Source organism: Rhinolophus sinicus, linkage group LG02 (genome assembly GCF_036562045.2).
Source record: "Rhinolophus sinicus isolate RSC01 linkage group LG02, ASM3656204v1, whole genome shotgun sequence".
Classification (NCBI taxonomy): domain Eukaryota; kingdom Metazoa; phylum Chordata; class Mammalia; order Chiroptera; family Rhinolophidae; genus Rhinolophus; species Rhinolophus sinicus.
The window spans coordinates 79,422,729-79,441,626 of record NC_133752.1 but is presented as its reverse complement, the minus strand read 5'-3'; the positions used below and the strand labels follow the sequence as shown (position 1 = coordinate 79,441,626).

The 18,898-nt window shown below is 34.0% G+C and overlaps 1 protein-coding gene across 13 annotated transcripts in view; it reads left to right on the top strand.

Annotated features, from left to right (window-relative positions):
• The window catches only part of FRYL (FRY like transcription coactivator), a 236,148-nt gene that overhangs the window by 148,352 nt on the left and 68,898 nt on the right, over positions 1-18,898 (top strand). For 12 of the 13 annotated variants that reach the window (XM_019741013.2, XM_074324663.1, XM_019741016.2 and 9 more), the window contains 11 exons: positions 1,607-1,844; positions 2,736-2,921; positions 3,172-3,258; positions 4,737-5,005; positions 7,903-8,098; positions 8,989-9,113; positions 10,670-10,727; positions 13,007-13,098; positions 15,692-15,864; positions 17,470-17,630; positions 18,169-18,279. In XM_019741013.2, coding sequence (XP_019596572.2) covers positions 1,607-1,844; positions 2,736-2,921; positions 3,172-3,258; positions 4,737-5,005; positions 7,903-8,098; positions 8,989-9,113; positions 10,670-10,727; positions 13,007-13,098; positions 15,692-15,864; positions 17,470-17,630; positions 18,169-18,279 — 1,696 coding nt within the window. The remainder of the gene's footprint in view (positions 1-1,606; positions 1,845-2,735; positions 2,922-3,171; positions 3,259-4,736; positions 5,006-7,902; positions 8,099-8,988; positions 9,114-10,669; positions 10,728-13,006; positions 13,099-15,691; positions 15,865-17,469; positions 17,631-18,168; positions 18,280-18,898) is intronic. The other variant, XM_074324654.1, reaches the window with a different exon arrangement.

Genomic DNA, 18,898 nt, shown 5'->3' with positions numbered 1-18,898 from the left:
CTTTCCCCTATGATATTCATTTACTAATTAATTTACTTCAGCAGAAAGAAAGATTCTAGGGTCTCTTCTATTTTGTCCCCTATTCTTATGTACAATTGTGATCTTTTTACTTAAAAATAAAGCAAGCAAACCAACCAAACAAAGATACATTGTAAGTTTGCGCGCTGTCTCTAAGGAAAGTTAATTAGTTCCCCTGCCTTCAATTAGCCAGGCTACAGTGCTATTCTTCTCATGCATCTATACCCTGAGTCACAGAGATAGGTGTAAGCTGGAAAGTTACATATCCATGGATTTGAGGGATGTTGAAATAACCTTTAAAGTCAGCATCGTGTAGTCAGCCACTCTCCCACAGTATGTCCCTTGGTGCCACTGTCAGAGACAGAATCCTGGGCTACAGATCCTTAATCTGAGCCTGCGTGGTATTTCTGATGTCCTGCTATAGCTACCGCTGCTTCCTGGCTTTCTCCTAAGTCTGTCTAGCTGTAATACATTTTCTCTTCAGCCTCACTGTCAGTTGAAGGTTGGCTTAGTGAACACCAGAACTGAGTTCAGCAGGGTTGAAGATTGTGGTATTTCCTTTCACTTAAATCACACAGCTTTCCTCCTCTGTCACTGAGGATAACTCCATCTTCCCAAGTGTGTAATTATGGCATATTTTTAATATTACCTACTTATCTTATTCATTCAGGCTGCTTCTAACTATGATGCATTTTTCTTGATATGGTCTATCACTAAGCGAATCCTCTTCAGACCCAAATCAGAAACTCTTATTCATATGACATTACATATTGGTAGGTTCACAACTGCAGCCATCTTTTCTGGTTTTCTTGTTTATCATTCTCTTGTTTATGTTCTGTTAAAGTCCTTTAACATACTATTTTCATGTCCTCATGTTGTTTTGATGTCTTTAAAAGGCAATTTTATATAGCTTTTCCTCTAATTTATTTAAATTTAAACTGTCTTTAAGGGCTTATGTGTTAGTTTGACTTTTTTTTTCTTTTTTTGTTCTAGACCATTTATGATGTTGCCCTAAATTTACTCTCATTCTCACCTTCAAGAATTGTTAAATTGATTCCATCTTGACTTGTTCTGTTTCCTTTTTTTCAAGTCAGCCATCTTATATTTAATTGTAACCTCAGCGGCATGAAAGAAATGGAAAGAGATAAAACATGTCCTTTCCAGTGATAGTAAAATACCAAATAAATGTGAAATAGTGCTAATATATGATACGGTTAGATATAACTTTTAATTGATTATAGGATGACATGGTATTTTTAAGAATTAAAATATTTTTTAAATATAATTCTGGTATGTCAGTCTGTATTTTCTAAAGTACCTCATTTGCATTATGACCAAGCTTATTCAGAATTACAGTAAAAATACCAACTAATATTAATAGATTCCTAAGTGAATTTAAACAAATGAATATAGACTGGCATAAGGATGGATAGAGTACAAAAAGTGAACATTGGTTTCTATCTTCAAATTTCCTGCAAACCAATTAAGAGGACATTTTTTTTGTTGTTAAGTTTTTAGTTTTAAGTTTTAGACGCTAAAACTGTTTGGAAGGTTTTGAGGTTGGCTAATGGAATTTTGTTCTTGGTAGGCTCACGATTCATATGGATGAAGAACTGCGTGCTCTGGCTTTCAATACTCTGCAGGCACTAATGCTTGATTTTCCAGATTGGCGGGAGGACGTTCTTTCAGGATTTGTTTATTTTATTGTTCGTGAAGTGACTGATGTCCATCCCACACTTCTTGATAATGCTGTAAAGATGTTAGTACAATTAATAAATCAGTGGAAACAAGCAACCCAAATGCATAACAAAAACCAGGATTCACAGGTACCAAATTTTTTTGTATTGCCCCTTTGTATGTGGTTAGTGGTAAATGACCAATAATGTTAACATATATGTTGACTTTATTAAAAAAAAGTTTTATTAGTTTTATTCACTCTCAGCGTTCATAATCTCTTAAACTGATCTTTCCTGTAGTTTATATTAAATATATAGTGTTTGTGTGTCTAACTTTTCCAACCTTCTTCCTTTGATAACAATGAGTTTTGAATGAACGTAGAAAGCAGAGGCAATTATAGCTCACATTTGTTTCCAATATATTTAAAACTGATGTAATAAAAAAATGTTAGTAGCCTTCCAATTGAGTATTTGATTGGTTTATCCTCGGCATCAGTCCCTGTTTCACATATATGTGTGCTCCTTAACCATAAATGGTGCTCAAATTATTGATTAATGATAATGTGAATGTCATAAAACCTTGAAATTTTAAAGCCAAATTCATCTAAGCCAGTCCAGCTTCTCAACCTTTAATGAGCTTACCGGTCACCAGGGGCCAGTATCGATTTCTTACAAGCTCCTAGGTGATGCCTTGCTTCGGGACCTCACTTTGAGCGCAAAGGATACAATCCAACCTCCTCATTTTCCACACAGAAATGTTAGGCCAAGAGTGATTCCTAGTGTCAGCCCCACGGTTACAAAGTAGCCAGAGAGTGATAGAGGTTAGCTGTAGACTTCATATTTAGACTGCTAATTACATGCTTTTTTCCAGTATGTATACTATTGCTGCATTTTTATAAATTAACTATGTAAATTGCTGAAGTTGAGGTAGACCTATAGCCATAATTTCTATGATTTACTTTACTCTTTATTAATTGTTTTACTGAAATATCTGTATATACATTTAAAAATTTTATTTTTAACTTCTACTTATTTTTCCAGCATGGTGTAGCTAATGGAGCTTCTCATCCCCCTCCTCTGGAAAGGAGCCTGTATTCCAGTGTATTTCATGTGGTCGAAGGGTTTGCTCTTGTCATTCTCTGCAGCAGTCGACCTGCCACTAGGAGATTAGCCGTCAGTGTCCTTAGAGAAATACGGGCTTTATTTGCACTTTTGGAAATACCTAAGGTAAGATTTAGGTATTTCAGTTAGTTTGTCTAATGAAAGTACTTAAAAACTATCCTTCTGCCCATCTTTATTTTCTGTTACTACCGTGCAACTTTATAACAAAATTTTTCTGACAGGGTCTGAACTAACCCACCTATCCTCAATTCCATTTGTAACAAATAGTAAAATGAATTTTTAATGTTTAGTTAGGTTTAACCAATTTTCTTGAAAATTCCTAAAGTGTTTTAGACACACGATGTCTTTTTTATAGGGTGATGATGAATTGGCCATAGATGTGATGGACAGGCTGAGCCCATCCATTCTTGAGAGCTTCATACATCTCACTGGGGCTGATCAGGTAACTAATGATTTCTGTAACTATAATGTAACAATTGTAATGACTGAATGCTATTCAGTCTCACGTAAGTCATATACATACATTAATTTCCTTTACAAATGTAAAGCATTACAGAGTGTTTTTAAAAACTGTGAAGTAGTTTAAAAATAAAAAAGAATACTTTTTAAAAAGTGGCACACCTAAAAAAGTGGCACTCTATTTCTATGGTCAGTACACTTCCATATGGCAATAAAAATATTTAACTTTGTAAAATTCCAGTCTTTCCAATCTAAGAAGTTTTTCTTAAATCTAATATTACTGTTGACTGTTATTTGCTATTTATCATGGCATATAGTATTTTTGACATATATACTGGTTAAAGTACTATGGAAAAAATATTGTTCAAATTTGGAGCAAAAATTTGCACTCTGCCTTCGATAAGTGTATTTATTTTCTTTGCTACATATGTTTAAATGCAATGGAGTAAATATGTAGTATTTTATGCCAGAGTCATAATTTAATTTGATGAATTAAAAATGAAGAAAACGACTTTGTTTTTTTACATTACTAAAAAAGCTTATGCAAACTTGCTTAGTTGGCTTTGAACGAAAAAAATATCATCAAGATGTCAAGATGGATGTAAGAATAACCATCAAACTTCACTACTTGAAATTTTTTCTTACTGTTTTGTAAAAAACGAGGTTTTTGTGCTTTCTGTACGATAATACTTAGTCACAACTCACGAGTTACGTATAACTGAAGGAGATAATAAAATTTTATTAACCTAGGTGATTATAGATCTTTACAATTTAACTAATTCTGTTTTAGATGATTAACCATGAATTATGCCAACAAAAAGAGTGATGGATGACTCTCTTCTAGGGCCTAAAGCAATGCCTGGCTCATAGTGGGTGCTTTATAAGTATCAAATGAATGGTCAAGTGAATTGAGCCTCAGTGCAGTTTAAGATTGTTCAGTTTTTGTTGTTTGAATGACATGCAATTTGTCCTGAAGGTAAACCTTTCTCTTCAGCATAACAGCTTGGAAAAATTATTGAACAAATATTTAAGAATATGTACTTCAGGAGAGGACCTCATTTTCCAATCTGTTCCACTTAGGCATATGTAGGGCACATCTGCATCAAAGTTAATGGTTTATTTTTGAGTTCTCTAGCAGCTTCAGTACACCCACGAAAGTTGCATATTCATATATGAATTATATAAGTACTGATTCTTAACTTTTTTGATTTCTAGATCCTTTTAAGACTAATGGAATCTCTGTTTTAAAAAATGCATGTATGTGCATACACAAAATCCTTACGTGCAATTTCAGGAAATCACTACTCCCTTAAGACCATCTTGAACCTCATATTATCCCTGTTTTAGAACCTCGGTTGTGGAAACTACCAATAGGCCACTGATAGTTTAAAGCAGTTCATATGGCAAAACTTTGAAAGTTATTGAGATGTGCAATAATCGATTTTTTTTTTCTCTGTGTAGACCACGTTGTTGTATTGCCCTAGCTCGATAGATTTACAAACCTTAGCAGAATGGAACTCTTCTCCTATTAGCCACCAGTTTGATGTGATCAGCCCATCACACATATGGATATTTGCACATGTGACCCAAGGCCAAGACCCATGGATTATAAGTCTCTCCAGTTTTTTAAAGCAAGAAAACCTTCCAAAACACTGTTCTACAGCTGTGAGCTATGCTTGGATGTTTGCATACACAAGACTTCAGTTGTTGTCCCCACAGGTTGATATAAAGTAAGTTACTTTCTTAGCATAAATTTTAAAAATGTGTAGACTGTTTTCATAATGTATATATTTGAAAAGTTACATGAATTGGAAATCCCATAAACAACATGCCATGATGTATGGATGTATTAAGGCGGAAGATGAAAGTTGTAAAGGACATCGTCTCATAATGCCTTTGTCCTTTTCGTGTTCTAATCTTACCAAGTTGTGATTATTAGTTTACTTAATTCCACAGTGCTTGGTACCTAATACGTGTCCAATGAATCTGTATTGAGTGAAAGAATTAGTGAGGAAAGGATCGGAAGATCAATATAGATACGTTTGTAGATAAAGGATGAGAAGTAAAGAGAAACCAATCTCAATGACCTTATTTTCCTGATGACATTATAAGGAAGCCCATAGGCTAATAGGAATTAGATGTATTGGATAGTGGAATTGGATTGTAGTTTTGAGGATAATAGTAAAGATTTGGAGTAACTGATAAAATGTGATGGAATGTTGACCAGTGTCATTATAACCTGCAGTTAGTTTCTTCTTGTCCTTAAATATGGAAGAGAATTTTTGAACCTAAGTTTCAGTTTTTGGTTTCACCGTATCTAGTATGCCATTGATCACCTTGCATAGAATGAGTCCTCTCATCATATAACTTGCGCATATGAACCTAACACCTGGATGAGCCTAATGTCTTAGGCTCTGTTGGAAAGCTCTCCAACCCTCGTTCCAGTCTACTTTTTTCCTTCCTTTAAATCAGTGGTATTCATGTGCTCTTATGTTGAACCAATACAAACTTCTCAGAGTTCACTAAATGTGGTCTTTTGTTTCCATTCTAAGAGCTTTTGTTCACACGAACCTAAACTGAATTTGTTTTCTATAGCCCCTGCTATAGAATGTGTCCATATCTGACACATCTCAAATTGCACAAATATTCTTAAAGCCTTCGCTTACATCTCCTACCCACAATAATCATTCCTTCTTTTGGGTTTGAATATATATATATTTTTGGTAGCTTTGTATATCCATGCTAATTATATATCTGTGTAGATTCTCAGGTAGCATATATTGGATGTTATTTTTTTAATGAAGATTGACACTTGCCACCTTGTATAACATATATGACCTTATCTTATTTAAGTTTACCATAATTACCATATTTTAAATAAGTCCCACTTCCTAGCTCTTCTGTTGCTCTGTTTTTCATCAAACTTAGCACCATCTGACATTGTTTTATTTGTTTTTTTATTGTATATCTCCCCCAGCAAACACGATGGTAATGGTTTTTCATAGGTTTTAGTTTTCTGGGGTTTTTTTGTTTATTTGTTTTTTACTGCTGTCACAAGTGCTCTGAACATTTTCTTACATACTGTGACACTGTTGATGAATTAATGAAGTGGTGTGTGTGCATTACTTGTCTTACTATATTATAAATTTATTTAAAGCAAAGACTATCTATTAGTATTTTTCCTTTTTTTTGGTTTTGCCCACAGTCCTTAATCCCAAGAGAAGTTGAGTGTTTGGAAAGATTTATGAAATTGTTCCAAAATATTTTATTGGTCTAATCTTTAAAGACAGAAATTTGACAGAAGCTTTAAAAATGTGGATATTGGGCTGGCCCGGTGGCTCAGGTGGTTAGAGCTCCATGCTCCTAACACTGAAGGCTGCCGGTTCGATTCCTACATGGGCCAGTGGGCTCTCAACCACAAGGTTGCCCGTTCAACTCCTCGAGTCCCATAAGGGATGGTGGGCTCTGCCTCCTGTAACTAAGATTGAACACGGCACCTTGAGCTGAGCTGCCTCCCAGATGGCTCAGTTGGTTGGAGCGCAGGCTCTCAACCACAAGGTTGCCAGTTCTGTTCCTGGAGTCCCTCAGGGGATGGTGGGCAGCAACCCCTACAATTAAGATTGAACACGGCACCTTGAGCTGAGCTGCCGCTGAGCTCTCGGGTAGCTCAGTTGGTTGGAGCACGTCCTCTCAACCACAAGGTTGCCGGTTCGACTCCCACAAGGGATGGTGGGCTGTGCCCCCTGCAACTAGAAACGACAACTGGACCTGGAGTTGAGCTGCGTCCTCCACAACTAAGACTGAAAGGTCAGCAAGTTGACTTGGGAAAAAAAAGGCCTGGAAGTACACACTGTTCCCCAATAAAGTCCTGTTCTCCTTCCCCAATAAAGTCTTTAAACAAAAAAAAAAATGTGGATATTCTTTTGACTCTGCAATTCCATTTACAGGAATTTACCCATGAAAATGTTTAAATTTTTATTATAATTAAGCATATATTCAGATATATAGTATTGTGTAATAGGGAAAAATTGCTATTAATTAAAATGTCAAACAGTGAAAGTTTGGCTATACAAATTACGATAATCTCTATAATGATATAAAGCATGCAGTCATCAAAAATGATGTCATGAAAGTATATTAATTTCCATGAAAGGTGTTTAAAATATATGTTAAGCATAATTAGCAGGTATAAAACAAAAGAAAATTACTCAATTTTTATGTTAAAAGATACATTCATGCATTTGTATACATGTATGTGAATCAAAGGTGAATAGAGAATATATAGTATGGTATTAAAGGTGATTTTCATTTTGTTTTTACTTTTTTTCTGAATTGAGCATGTATAATTAGTTACAAAATGTGGCCAGATAAATATTAACTGTGGTCACAGGAATAACCGAGAATGTTAAAATGATCCTGTAACGTGTTTTAATTTTCAGCCTAATATTTTATTCATTTATATCATATCATTCCACAAAAATTTATTAATAGTAGTAGTTATGAAAACTTTATGCTAACCATCTCCCCTAAACTGATAGAAATTTAGCATTAGCTAAAAAAAAAAAAAAAGTTCTTAAAACATGTTGTATTATTTATATCTACCTGTTTCTCCTTTTTTTCCCCTCAGTAGCCCCATCAATGCTAAGAAAGTAAATACTACCACAAGCAGTGACTCCTACGTTGGTCTGTGGAGAAATTACCTCCTCCTTTGCTGCAGTGCAACAACGTCCGCGTCCTCTTCAGCATCTGCAGGGTCTGTGAGGTGCTCTCCTCCTGAGACGCTGGCGTCTACCCCTGACAGTGGCTATAGCATTGATTCTAAAGTAAGCTCTCTACATCTGTCACGGAATCTGAATGCCACCATAGAAGTAATGTTTCAGAAGTTCTTTTCCAGGACTGTAAAGTTAACTTGGTTGAAAAGTTGATTCATTACTTGCACTAATAACGAAAAAAAGAGTTTAAGAAATCCCGTTTCTGTTTTTATGGATTCCTAGTTGGAATCAATTGTATGTATAGTTTGTCTTCAGGGAAAAAGGGTCATGCTCGTTAAATTCATCAGAATGAATATGTTTTAAGTATTAGGTTGGTGCAAAAGTAATTGCGGTTTTTTCAATTATTTTAAACCTTTTAAACTGCAATAATTTTCACCCATTTTCCCTTATTCTATTTCCTATAGTTCTCATACTTCTCAGTATTCTTTAAAAGGAGTGATATAAATAATTAAATCTTTTTAGAATTTCCCTAAATTATGTAGTGATACAAATGATACTTGAAATGACGTAGTCTTCATGATGCGACACCAAAGAGTATGAGGTGGTTGAAGGAAATTGAGAACGCCTAACTACCTGGGTGTCTAACTTTACTACTGATGACTCTTTTGGAAGTAATTTTGTTCTCATTTGTACGGATCAAAAGACATAGACTATTTGTTGATGGGAGTCAGCCTGTTATATGATGGTGAGTAGCTGTAAGAAATTAAGAGACTCGCAAAGCTCAGTTCTGTTAATGATCTTGCAATGAGACATTGGACTCATTACTTAAGCTTTTCGGGTTCTGTATACCACAGGTGAATTTTGAAGCACCATTCATTCTAAAATTTCATGTATCCATTGTCCTTGACCAAATGACCAAATATTGTTGAAATGTCAAATTATTTAGGCAGATATGCTATCATTAGTAGGTGCTATAAATATATATATATATTTTTTTCCAGATTATTGGAATCCCATCCCCTTCATCCTTGTTTAAGCACATAGTTCCAATGATGCGCTCTGAGAGCATGGAAATCACAGAGTCCCTTGTCCTAGGCCTTGGCAGGACCAACCCAGGAGCTTTTAGGTAATTCTCTGTTTTCTCTATGCCCTAAAAACGTAAATGTGGCTCCTAAGAGAGAAGGTGTGATAGAATACTTATTATCAGGACAGCTGCATATCAGTCTTTCTACTGTTAAATAGCCATGTGACATTTAACAGGTAATTTAATTTATTGAAGTCTTTTTTCCCCCATTTTGATTGAATAAATAAGATTTACCCTATTTTCTTCACAAAATTATTATGTGAATCAAATATGTACTGTGTATAAATATGCTCTAGAAATAAAACGCTGTGCAAATCTCTAATATTTTCCTACCCAATTTATTTACATAGTGATTCTATATATAATCTTGATCTATTGGTTAAAACTGCAGTTTTTCCCCTTCTTGTTTAAGAGAATTAGACTATTTTTAAAAGAAATATTTATATACATGTTTTATTAGGTTGGTGCAAAAGTAATTGCAGTTTAAAAGGTTAAGAATTGCAAAAACTGCAGTTACTTTTGTACCAACTTAATATATCATTCTTGATATTTTTGATATTAATTAACTCCCTCATTTTTGCTTGAGATTCTACTTGGTTATTGCCTGCTGTGCCCTGAATTTATTATTTGAAGATTGTCCTCCATTGATAAGAGGTGGTATTTGATGTTTTGATCCAAGATAACATGGATAACAAAGAATAGTGTAATAAATTGCAATATGTCTCTAGGTGTGGGTTAGCATTCATTGTAAATGAAGTTTGGGAAGATTATTTTATGACAAGTAAATATACTGTTGTGCTAATAGAAAAAATGGAATACAAAAATGATCTCAACTTCTTAAAAAACAAATTCCCATAAATAGAAACAATTCTGAGTCAAATACTTTAAATGTCTGTAGTAGTTTTCTATAGATGATAAAATTGTGGATGGATTTTATTTTCTTCTTATGCTTTTTGTATTTTCTCAGTCTTCTGCAATGAGCATATTTTCATTTTAAAATCAGGATAGAAGCAAAGATAAAATTATTATGCTCATGAAGTTCATACTCTTTGAGCCTTTAATTCCATTTGTAAGAATCCCAAGGAAATCATCAGAAAGAGACAAAGATTGATGTACAAAGATGTTTACTGAGGCATTATTTATACTAAAAATTAGATAAAAAATGAATCAGTAATAAATGAAAATGGTTAAGAAAGTTATGGTGTCCTACCCTTAGAATAGTATGAATTAATTAATGACATATGAAAGCTATTATGCTAGTCTTAAGTAAATTTTAAAAAAAGATATCATCTTCTATACGAAAGGGTTTCAATTATGTAAAATGTATGTATGCTGCAAAATGATTGAACAAAAATCTTGATAGTACTTATCTCTACAAATTAAAATAAGTGGCTTATACCATTTCTCCTGCTTTCTAAGTGTTCAACATGTGCATGTGTTATAATAAAAAAAAAAGAAGTGTTTAAAGCAGTAGGATTAGGATTAACACTTATCAGTTTACCTCTTTATATTAATATTTGCATATTTGCACTGGATGTCAGATTATGTCTGCTTAGCTATTAATTAAAAGAATGTATAATATAACATTTTTCTTCTAGGGAACTAATAGAGGAATTGCATCCCATAATTAAAGAAGCACTCGAAAGAAGGCCAGAGGTAAGCTGTGTGGTTTTCTTATCGTTAAATATTTACATGACAAACACTTGTCTTCTTTATTCTACACATTATACCAACAGAAATTCAGAAGTAAATAAGCAAAAGATTGCTTAGTACAGTTTTCCACATTTTAAAAAACATACAAAACTCTTTTTGCCCCTACAGGGGATCTTATGCAGAAACACATGTAAAACAGATGTTGAATTGCTTGTGAAGACAGGTCTAGATCAGGGTTGGCAAACCTTTTCTGTGAAGGGCCAAATAGTAAATATTTTCAGCTTTGCGGGCTGTACTGTCTCTGTTTCAGCTATGTAGTTTTGCTGCTTAGACTACTAAATAAATGGGTGTGGCCATATTCTAAAAACTTTATTTACAGTAACAGGCAGTAATGGGCTATACTTTTACCAATCCCAGGTCTAGATCCCCAAATCTACAGATAACTGTCAGCTTCTAAGCAGCTTTTAGAAAACGACAGGTCTAGTGGAACAGACAGCTACCTAAATCATAATTACAATAGTGTAGTACACACAGGAATAAAGTCGTAGATGAGGGGTTCTATCACCTAAGAGAAGAAAGCCTCCAACTCTGCCTGTGGAGTAAGTGAAGGCATTATAGAGAAGCACTGATATTAGAGGTGAATTTTTAATGATGATTCCCCAGTGGACAGGCAAGAGAAAGCCATTCTAGGTGGAGGAACAGCATTTGCAAACTTTATAAAAGAATCTAGACATTGCAGATTCTTTTGTGTGATTATATAAGGGGAACAGTGATTGATTAGACTGGAAAGCAAGATAAGAGCTATCTCATGAAAGGTGTCTTATTTCAGCTTTATCCAGGACACCAGTGGTCCCCATGTGGCACTGGCATCTGAAAATTACGTGGAGAGCCTGCTAAAAATGACAGATTCCTGGGTCTATTGAATAAGAATTTCTAGAGGGGAGCCTAGAAATCTTTTTTTTAATTTTTTTTTTTATAGCACTTTAGATGAGTCTGATGTAGAACACTGAGAATCACTGCCATTAATTTTGGAGATCCACTGAGGAATTTCAGCAGGAGAGGGAGATGGTGATAATAGCTACTCTTTTAAAGACTTTAAAATAGCATCTGTGCTTCTTCACTCCCTGTCTTTAATTCAACCCTATAGAATAGTGATAGTACCCCATTTGTAACTGATTAGATTTTCATTTCAGAGTGATCATGTCGGTTAATAGTGCAGGGTGGTTTATTAGAGGAAACTGGAATTGGAAACAAAATTAAGTGGCAGTATCTATACTTCTAAATTTCAGGGAGCAAAGGTCATCATGGCAGATGAATAGATATGTACAGTGAATTGCCCTGAATGTAAGCTACATTGTGAGAACTTTAAACTAACAATCTTTCTATGACGACAAAATGAAAACAGGTCAACCATAACTTTACAGAAATTCTCAAAGTCTGTGAAGAACTTCATAAAGAGCTAAAAAATCTAGTAAATTTAATGAATTGGTTATCAGCAAATTGGTCTGCTTGTGGAACGCAGAAAATTAGACACTGGACATGAAAGTGAAAGACTAATAAATACATTTTAAATTGCTCTGTGTTAGAAAACTACATCATAAATGAAATAATGGGTTGTAGAATATAGTGCTCTATTGGCGATCTGTATCTTACTACTATATGAGATCTTGTTAGAAGCAGAATCAGGTTGTTATAGCTATTATTCTAGGAGTTAAAACTTTGACCCTAGTAAGACAATCATTTTTATTATTACCATAACGATCAAAGATGTTTTGTTTTGGTTTATATTTATATTTTTCTGTCAGAATTATTTGTTAAGTAGAAAACTGCGGTCATGAGCAAAATCTGGGTTTTTTTTCAGTCCCCTTTGTGATATTTTCTCTGCCCTTCTGTCATGTTTTTTGGGAGTATCTTAGGATTTTTGTGTGTGTGTGTCACTTCAAAGAGAACAGTTTACTAACTTCTTCAGTTCTTCTACATCTCTCAGACTAGCAAATCACTTAAAAGTAACTAGAATTTTATTTTTTCCCCATACAAGGGGTATCACTACTGAAACTTTTATTTGTGATTTTGTTTGGCTTGTTCATTTCCATTTACCCACACATATCTCTTTGATACAATAGCTACTGGAGTGCTCAAAATTTACACTGCATAATCAAAATAATTTTAATAAGCCCCAAAACTCTAAGATATTCACAGTATTCTTTCCAAGTTACACCAGTAAGTTTTCTGTCAACTTCTCTGAAGGGTTTTTAATTAATATCTTTGTATCTTTGGAATAGAATATGAAACGGCGCAGGCGTCGAGATATTTTACGAGTACAACTGGTACGAATATTTGAGTTGCTGGCAGATGCTGGTGTCATTAGTCACAGGTTGGTATTGGATTTTTATTTTTATTTTTTTATTTTTATTATTTTTAAATTTTTTTAAAGGAGGGCGCAGCTCACAATGGCCCATGGGGGGATCAAATTGGCAACCTTGGTGCCACCAGCACCACGCTCTAACCAACTGAGCTAACCGACCACCCCGGATTTTGATTTTTAAAACTTTGAAATTATTGGGGAATGTATTTTTTCTCTCATGAACTATATAAAAACAAAAAAGGACCTTTGCAACAAAAACTTGTCTGCATCGCTATCAACATTATTTACCAGTCAAAGGTGCATCCACCACATTAACTAATGGCTAAAAAGTATAAAGAAAAATCCACCACTAGTACTGGTCTGCTTCAGGCAAAAGATGGGTATAATGTTCCTACGATATTTGATATTTGTTGGATATTTGTAGTAATCTAGGCAAATCTAGACAGTAGCTTCTTTTTTTGTGACCTATTTAACTATGTCTTACCTCATTTTTAAGATTTTCAGGACATTTAAAAATCATGTATTTGAAGGCTTGACATAATATAGTTTGCAAATTTATTCCAATCAACTATCAATCTATCCTGCTGGGAAAAAATATGAAATCCACAAACATTATTGTTAACTGTTTTCATCCCTCACAAATACAAACATAAAACCTGGGGTTATTGCTAGAGTAAAGGCTTTGACACTAAGACCAGCCCCCTGAGGACAACATCATCAACTTTGGTTGAGAAATAACTATTTCCAAAGTGGGTAATGGTGTTGCCTGATCATCGAAGGAGGAACAAAAATGGATCTGACCATTTCCAAGAAAAGTTCACTGAAAAGAGATCTTGAGAGAAAGATACGTTGATCATCAAACAAGTATAGTATTGTTACTTAAGCATTTGTCCTGATTATTTCTTAGTGTACCTAACACGGTTCATAGTTTAGCATCAAGTGTTTTTGACAGGTGCTTTTGAAATACAGCTTTAATCTAAGAGAATTTAAACCATTTAGTATACTTTTAGTATACTTATACATTTTAGTATACTTTTCTTAATAGTAAATTTAAATCAAGTGAAAATAAAGAAAAAAGAAACCTCATTCTTTTTTCTGCCCTTCACAAAAACAAAACAGCTCAAGTTAAGAAAAATAAATTTGAAACTTGCTGGGCTTGATGCAAAAAATTAACCAAATACATATCTGAATCTTTTTTTTTTTTTCCTGGTTGCTTTTAATGTAGTGTTAGTGAATGAAGAATCTTTGAATGGTACTGTTTTGGGGAACTACAAGATGTTGCTATCTTTAAAATTGCATTGCAAAAACTCATTGTTGAACAGTATGGTTTTGAATATAATTGTGTATTTTGGTTTTGTTTTTTTAAGAGAAATGAATATAAGGTTATTGCTGTTATGGACATTTTATTTCCCTAGTTAAGAAAAAAGAAAAAAAATGAATTCTGAATACCAAGAAGGCAGGGATATTTGTTTTATTCACCCAATCAACCGTATGTGCATTGTAGGTAGTTCATGAATAACTGTTAAATGAATGAAGGTTTTATTCTTGGGTCAGGTTGCAATCTACTAAATTCATTTACCATTCACTAATCAGTCATGACCCAGAATTTAAAAACATCTGTTTAAGGAATAAAGGAAAAATTTTCATCCTGAATTCATTCAACATATTTTTATTGTTAGTTACATGCAGATATTTTTAATGTACTGCAGTACCCTTGTGATGTTTATAAGAAACTATTCACAACTAGTAAAAAAGTTAATTTTACTTTTAAAATCATGTATTTTAGAAGTACTTTTCAAATATAAAAAAGAAAAGCTGACCAAAATAAATATAAATGTAATATCTGATCATTTATGTAGCACTAATAGTTTATTGGGCCTTTCATATATAGTAATTCATTTATCATCTTACTAAAATGCTCTAAGGTAGATACAGGTCACATGCTTAATCACTGACGAAACAAGACAAGAATCCAAGATTTCTGACTCTAACCAAATGACCCCCTTCCAGTCAGTAATTTCTAGTTCTAGTCACAGAGCCCTTGCCTCAAGGAGAATCTTACTACAGAGCTTCTTGAGGCAATTCCATAGGTCTAGACAGAAGATTTGAAAACCAACAGTCTTACTTGAATTCCCTTATGGTTTTGTATCCCAAATAATACCTGTCAGGTAATCTTGCTGAGAATAAATACCTAATGGATACTTGATAGACAGTGCTAAAGGCATCATATGAAGATGCATGGCAGTTATGAGGATGTATAGTTCAGTACATCCTCTCTACCTTTCTGAACTGATCCTCCCTAGCCCATATGCCTCCTTATTTCCTTATTTTGAAAAGCTTTATCATTTGACAGAGATGAAATAACATTGGCACGTAGAATAGTTAAAGTTAGATATGGAATTGAATAATATAAATTTCAGTAGCAGTCCTTGATTAAGAAGCACCATTTATTTTTATATCTAAGTAAGCCCAAATTGTGTTCATTTAATTTTTGAATGTTACGTTGCACATAACGATGACCATTGAAAGTTCTGATTTTGATTATTAGGAAATTGTTTTGATTTATAGTTTCTTTATCATTTATTTTCTTTAATACTTTCAGTGCAAGTGGTGGCCTTGATAATGAAACACATTTCCTCAACAACACTTTATTGGAGTATGTAGATTTAACTAGACAACTCCTGGAAGCAGAAAATGAAAAAGACTCTGACACACTGAAGGATATACGATGCCATTTTAGTGCCTTAGTGGCGAATATCATTCAGAATGTTCCAGGTATGATTTTCAGTTTCTTAAACCGTTATTGAATATTAAGGGAACATCGCATTTTTTTCTTCCCCTGAGGTTCTGTATTCTAAGTTGATAAAGCGACTTGTAAGCATGCTGTAAAAATGTGCCAGCATAACATGGATGGCACGAGTTTGTTTTACCTTTGATTAGTGTCAGTGATTAGAAATCAAAAAGCAACCCAGCATAGACTTTCAACGATAAGGCACTAACACAAAAATTTAAAGAAATCAATAGAATAAGCTCTTTGTACAAACTTGTTCTAGATGCAGTGAGCAAAGAACGTAATGCTCCAAATGGTAATTGAGAACAGAATTAACAAGATGCTCTTTTGAATAATGGAGAGGGGGTAGGCCATAGATGTAAAGCATAACAAGGATATAGTGTTATTGATTGATTCCTTCAACAGATGTGTGCCTTTGTTGAGCACGTACCACGTGCCAGGTGCTGGTTTAGGCACTAGAAATACAGATATATGCAGTCGTATTTCAATATGTCATAAATTCTTTATGTATAAAGACATAAAAATGTGACTCTAGTTTTTGGTATACAATGTAAATACAAATAATTCTTTTTCTTTCTGGAAAAAAATAAAGATGTTTTGTTACCATAAAAATTATTTGCAAACAGTTGACTTTTAAAGTAAGAGCATAGTTGTATTTTATATAAGCACCTCTTTACGTACACGAATTTCAATTACAGCAACCCTATTTTTAACTTTTGGGGCAAATTGTGTCATTTAGAGGAAAAACATATTTTTCCCTTCTAAATATTCTGATCTGAAGCTCATCAATGTAAAAATATAATTTTAGTCCATTACTAATCACTTGTCTACAATTTCCACATTGGTTCATTTTGATACTGCTGCGTTTTTTCACCAAGGATTGATGCAGAGAACTTGTAGAATATAGAATTTTAACGTGGAAAAAATCCTTGGAGATCTTCTAAACCAGTGGTTTTCACATTGTGTTGCTTCTCCTCTGGTACCATCAGCAAGAGGCAGCAGAGTGGGTTTGGACTCCAGGTGTCACATCTGACTTCAAAAAGATCAGCTTCCCTTCAGTTTGTTTTGTATATCAAGATTCCATGTAGGATCCTTTTATAAAGATAGCTGCACTGCTGAAAACATACAGAGTTTAAACGTAACTTCACTAGTTAAAAGCCCTCTCTTACCAATGAACCAAGACCCAGAGGTGTGTTTGTTAACGCCTTAGCCAAACTTACCATGCAGCCAGCAACAGCCAGGGAAGGGGCAGGGTCCTCCCTGCTGCCCTCTTGCTCCCCACCCATTCTCACCCATCCCCCCACCCCCAGCTTTGTGTCTGCCTCCAGGCAGCACTGAGCCTGCCACGAAATTCTGCTTGCAGAGATGCTGTATCGCACAGAATGTGCTACATGATGACATCGACTGCATCGTTGTTGTTGTGATTTGCATATATGTAAATGATTTCTATCACTATGGAGATTTTTGTTAAGTTAAAATGAAAACTTTTCTTTTTTACAGTATTACATATTCAGTAGCAAGTTGACACGCATATTAAAGTAGAAAAGAAATGGAAATGACTTGTTTCTCCATCTGTTTTTTATTTACAGTGCACCAGAGAAGAAGTATTTTTCCTCAACAGAGCCTTCGTCACAGTCTGTTTATGCTGTTTAGTCATTGGGCAGGTCCTTTTAGCATCATGTTTACTCCCTTGGACAGATACAGTGATAGAAATATGCAAATTAATAGACATCAGTACTGCGCACTAAAGGTATTTACTTGGAAATCTGATTTTTCTTTCTTATTTTTTTTAAGCATGTAATTAAATGTTTTTGTCTCAGTGCTTAGCATTATAAAAAAGATAGGGATTTCTTCTGAGTACCTGAGAGTATTAGAATATATATTGCCTGCCATATTCAAACATTTATACCATAAGTTTATTAAAATACATAAAATACAATGCAAAAATTTACAGAGATCTATCTAAAATTTGAATACCACTTTCTTAAAGAGCTGAGGATCACCTCAAAGAATACCTATTTTTTTCTACGTAAGTGCTTTCTCTTGGTCTTTTATTCCTTCTCTTCCAGTACTGTTCAAACTTCTGTTTAATTTTGCATCATGATACTTGCTATTCACAATAAATTACCTAGTTTTGAAAATAGCTATTACGCTTTTCTTTGTAAGGAAAAAAATTAAAGATATTGTGGCTACATAAGTAAAACTATCTTGCCTCTTCTCATTAAACAAACAAACAACATTTAACCTCTTAAATGTTTTAAATGTAATTCTAATATTATTGTTCGAAGGCTATGTCTGCTGTACTGTGTTGTGGCCCTGTTGCAGATAATGTAGGACTTTCATCAGATGGCTATTTGTACAAATGGTTGGATAATATTTTGGACTCTCTGGACAAAAAGGTAATTAATTAATAATTCCTTAAACTTTCATAAGAAGTCATTGCATTATTTGTAATTATTGTATGGCCCACTGAAAACAAGCCTTTTTTAAATTAGCTAGGTTAGAATGATAACACTGTTATGTAAAATTAAATAGGATGCCATAATCTATTTCTAATTCTTATTACACTCATTTGATAATTTTAATTTCCCTTTTATGTATAGGATCAATACAGCAGCGGAGTGTATATATCTCACAATGGGGTTCTAAGTCTGAAAATTATGTAGAATATATTGAGCTCCAAAGAAGAAACATGTTATTTGCTACGTTTAATTTCTCTTTTTTGACCACTTTCCAATTAATTGTTCTGTTCTGCCCTCCCTATTCCCTGCCCTTTGTACTCTCATACTGTACACACGCAGACTTCACAATTTAAAATAGGACTTACATTTTTTCCCCCTCAGAATAATTTTTCTATTGGGTTATCAAAAACAAGAATAAAGCTTGATCAAAATAACTGGAGAGATTAATAACTCACTTTTCTGAAAGCATTTAATCTGTGTTCATATTCATCAACTGCCTTCGGGGCTTTCCTGGAGGAGAGAATGGTACTGCTGAGTGTCTTGTGTAAAAAGCAGA